The 4,761-nt window shown below is 42.8% G+C and overlaps 1 protein-coding gene across 1 annotated transcript; it reads left to right on the top strand.

Annotated features, from left to right (window-relative positions):
* Positions 1–698: 698 nt before the first annotated feature.
* LOC117301725 (uncharacterized protein K02A2.6-like) lies at positions 699–1,910 on the top strand. The gene has a single exon (XM_033785753.1). The coding sequence runs from the start codon at positions 699–701 to the stop codon at positions 1,908–1,910; it is 1,212 nt and encodes a 403-aa protein (XP_033641644.1).
* The last annotated feature ends 2,851 nt before the right edge of the window (positions 1,911–4,761 follow it).

Here is a 4,761-nt window from a genome sequence, read left to right as displayed (position 1 = left end):
TCGTGGCTGTGAAGGCACTGTGGGCATCGCTGACGATATACAAGTATTCGGCAAAAGCGCAAGAGACCATGACATACACCTTCATGAAGCTATGGAACACACCATACGTGCAGGGATCAAGTTGAATGCCGAAAAATGCATCATTAAAACGACTGAATGTAGTTTCTTCGGACTGATATACTCACCCGATGGAGTGAGGCCCAACCCAGATAAAGTAAAGGCGGTTGAAATGATGCAGCCGCCAGGTGATAGGAAACAACTGCGAACCTTCCTAGGGCTGGTCAACTACATGGGCCCATTCATCCCTCAATTAGCTGACCACTCCGCATCACTGCGGACACTCCTTCGTGAAGATGTTGAGTACATCTGGTCTCCATCACACACACAAGTGTTCAACTCCATCAAAGCTCTGATAGCATCAGACACCACACTCGCTTACTACGACCAGAAGCAGCCTGTAATACTGCAAGTTGACGCATCAACCAGAGGACTAGGAGCAACCCTAGTACAAAAAAGGTCGTCCGATAGCATTTGCATCAAAAGCTCTCACACCAGCAGAGACACGATATGCAAACATAGAGCGAGAATTACTAGCAGTCCTATACGGATGTGAGAAGTTTCATACTTACCTGTACGGTAGAAGATTTCTCGTGGAAAGTGACCACCGTCCACTCCAGCATATCCACAAGAAAAACTTAATGCAGGCCCCACCACGACTACATCGCATACTTCTGCGTCTACAGGCTTACGATATAGAAATACGCTCCAAGCCTGGTAAAGAGATGGTCGTTGCGGATGCACTCTCCCGACTCTCCCCAGTGGAAAAGCATGAGATACCAGAGATGAAAGTCCATATACACCATGTCGTGAGCGTGACACCAACAAAGTTGGAGCTGATAAGGCAAGAGACAGCCACAGACATGACCCTCCAGCTGCTGAAACAACAAGTCACAGACGGCTGGCCTGACAGCATCAAGAAAATACAATGCTCCATCAGACCATACTGGTCAGTCCGAGATGACGTAGCCATAGAAGACGGCACAGTCCTGGTTGGCAGTAGAATCGTGATTCCAAATTCTCTGCGACAGAACATACTACAACAGATCCACAGCGGTCACCAGGGCATCGACAAGTGCAAGCTGCGTGCAAAATCTTGTGTCTACTGGCCAGGTATATACAAAGACATTGACAATATGGTGACAAATTGCCATGCATGCCAGAAATACCAGCGTTCTCAGCAGCGTGAACCAATGATCAGTATGGAAGTTCCACCACGTCCATGGCACACCCTTGGAGCTGACCTCTTCCACCACGACAAGGTCTGGTACCTGATCATCGCGGATTATTACTCCAAATTTTCGTTTATCCGCAAACTTGACAATCTCACTGCAAGCACCATCACAAGAGTTTCACGTGTGCTCTTTGCCGAACAAGGCATCCCAGAGGTTATCGTATGTGACAATGGCACGCAGTTCACCTCTTCCCAATTCCGAGCCCTAGCACAGCAGTACGGTTTTCGGATCCAAACTTCTTCACCCTACTACCCCAGAGGTCATGGATTCATTGAAAGACATATCCAAACAGTGAAGAGAATCCTCACCAAATGCCGAGAGTCGGGGGACGATCCCAACTTAGCCCTCCTAACTCTCCGTGCAACTCCACTCAAGTCAAACCTTGCATCCCCTGCTGAGCTACTGAACAGAAGAAAGTACAAGACGACACTACCTTCAGTACATCACCCCCACCAGATCGTGACGATGTGCGAGATATACTGCAGGCAGACCAGTCTTCGCAAACGCAATACTACAACAGACGCTCTACCAGTACCCCTATCCAAGAACTCCTCAACGATCAACCCATCTACATCCAAAATCCGATTAACAAAACCTGGAGCCAAGGTAGAGTTATGAGCAAACCAACTACTCCTCGATCCTACAATGTGGAAACGGAAAGTGGAAGTCAGCTCAGACGAAACAGGATTCATCTGCGACCAGCTCCCCTGAGTTCTACCAAACCAACTCCTGTTCGCAATGCTCCTTCACAACCCCAGAGCAGACCGCTTTCTAACCGCCCCTCAGGAACACCGACAGTGACGCGATAAGGCAGGAGAGTGAACAAGCCAAACAGACTTGATTTGTAACAACATACCATCATGTTACTAAACACAACAAATAAACACACAATCAGACACACAGTCATACAATAAAGAACAGTTAAATTTGTAAGTTTAATCAACCTGGACTCTTTTAAACAGAACAATGTTTCTCCGGAGGACTGAACATTTTAAGGAAAAACTGGACTAATGAACATTTGATTTAAAAGATTTGAGATTAATCTTCATTTCCATTGTATTAATCTTTAAAGAAAAGGGGATGTCACATTCACACATGCATACATACAGGACTAGCGCCCCCTAGAGTCTAACCCCTACTCATGTACCTTTCCATCAAGATGGCAGCCAAGTGTTAACGTGATTAAAACTACCAAAGTTCATGATACAAGCTGAGTCCCTCTCTCTCTCTAAATGCCAGCAGGAGGCATTACAACCAAGTTCTGACTTTTTATTAGCGTACGTGTTATTTTCTGTTCGACAAGCATTCTTCTTGATTTTGATTATAGCACTCAATACATTTCGGAACATGTCTTTTAAAATGAATCAGGACTTTGGGAACCGGCCCTTGAATGACATTTTCTTGTTCAGATAATGTGCGATCTATAAGTGCTGTATGTTATTATTATTATTTTTTTTGTTTTTCCCAAGCATTCTATATGATGTCGTATTCACTATAGAACGTCGTCATATCATGTATGTCATCTGATCCTATATGTATTCAATACCTTTTTTTCAAATTACACAAAGCCGTCTCTAACATTTTAACAAGGTCTGACAGACGAGATCCAAAAATCAATGTTTGATTGAGAGCTGTATCAAGTCAAATATTGAAGCCCCGTAACTCATGGTTTTCAACATCTAGCGTAGGCTTCGTTATGACTCAAGGAGGGTATAAATCATGGATTGAAAGGTCATGTTTATTAAAGGCACTGGACACTATTAAAGGCACTGGAATACTTTGATGGTATAAAACATTGTGAGAAACAACTCCCTCGGAAGTTTTCGAGAAAGAAGTAATTTTTCACTAAAATATTTGAATTTGATTTCGAGACCATAGAATTATATTTTGGGGTCCCGAAAATCAAGAATCTGAAAGCACAGAACTTCGTGTGACAAGTGTGTATTTTCTTCCATTATTATCTCCCAATTGAGCTCAAAATTTTACACAGGTTTGTTAGTATGTGCATAATATACGTTGAGATACACCAAGTAAGAAGACTGGTCTTTGACATTTATTACCCAAAGGGCCCGACAGTGTCTTTAAATTGAGAAAAATAATGTCACAAACAGTAGCATGATATTGCAAGCAGATTGTTTTCTTGGAGCCGAGAATGAAGTCATGTATTACTATTAAACGGTAAATGATGGTGCCATAAGTATGTACAGCAGGTGTTTCTGTGAGGGTAACGACAGCGCATTTATTTATCAACAATTATACAAAGGAAGGCACTAAATACTAAACTCCACAGCGGTTCGGCCCATCGGAGAATACCCGAGCGAGAACGACCTTATGACGTCATTTTGCATATGCTTGCATCTTTTAGACATGAAAATGTTAACAACCAGGTCCTAGTGGTTAGTCCACTCTTATGTAACAACTACCAAAACCTGCTGCTACAAATGTACTTGAATAAAGAGGTCTGAAGCAGTGCTTGCATCTTTTAAACATGAAAATATAAACAACCAGGTCACAGTGGTTAGTCCACTCTTATGTAACAACTCCCCATACCTGCTGCTACAAATGTACTTGAATAAAGAGGTCTGAAGCAGTGCTTGCATCTTTTAAACATGAAAATATTAACAACCAGGTCCTAGTGGTTAGTCCACTCTTATGTAACAACTCCCCAAACCTGCTGCGTGGGGGATCGTCGCAAACCGTGCCGGAATGTTCCGAGCGAGAGCACACGAAAAGTTCCGAACCGCTGTAGAGGTTAGTTTTTAGTGCCTTCCTTATACAAAGGCCCATGAAGCACAGCATTTTTTATGCAGTAAAGCAGTCTCATAAATTTTGGCCCAATAAGAAACAATAACATTTAGTTTGTCACATGGTATTTTCTGCCGAACAAAACTTGTATGAAACTTGGGTATCTTAGAAGACTCAAGGTAAAACACCAAACCAACCCCGGAAATGGCCCTACCAAAAAGGATTGTGCTGCACTGACACCATGTGATGTAGGTCAACTTATTAGGGTATTGTGTCTTGGCAAAGGTAACAATGTCAACTGAGTTTAACCTAAATATGAAATTTCGCCTCCAAATGTTGTTTGTGATTAACAATTTCAACAGAGCTAGGCCCAAGTTGATGTAGCCAATGTTAGACTCATCTGTTGATTAATTTAACTAATATCATCTGTTGCATACAGCATGGACAGCATATTTAATGAAGATCATGTCACACTAGGCAATTTAATCCGGGCAATCCCAAAGAAAAGAACCCATTGAATGGAAGTCTCAGGGATTGTAAGACATTGTTTGAAAAATTACTCATGTGCTACCACAGTGGTCTATTTGTTGCACCATGGTTGCAAGCACTACTATACAGGGTGCGTTCGTTTAGCTTCCATGGGAAGACCCCGGTGTGTGGCGTTTTTTTTTCCAGGTCAACCGTGGGTAATTGTCGGAAAAGTTTCCGTATGGCGCCACCACTT

Source organism: Asterias rubens, chromosome 17, assembly GCF_902459465.1.
Source record: "Asterias rubens chromosome 17, eAstRub1.3, whole genome shotgun sequence".
Lineage (NCBI taxonomy): Eukaryota > Metazoa > Echinodermata > Asteroidea > Forcipulatida > Asteriidae > Asterias > Asterias rubens.
This window is presented reverse-complemented; position numbering and strand designations above follow the sequence as displayed.

Excerpts from the sequence above, each read along its gene's own strand:
- LOC117301725 (XM_033785753.1), top strand. The coding sequence starts at position 699 with ATGCAGGCCCCACCACGACTACATCGCATACTTCTGCGTCTACAGGCT.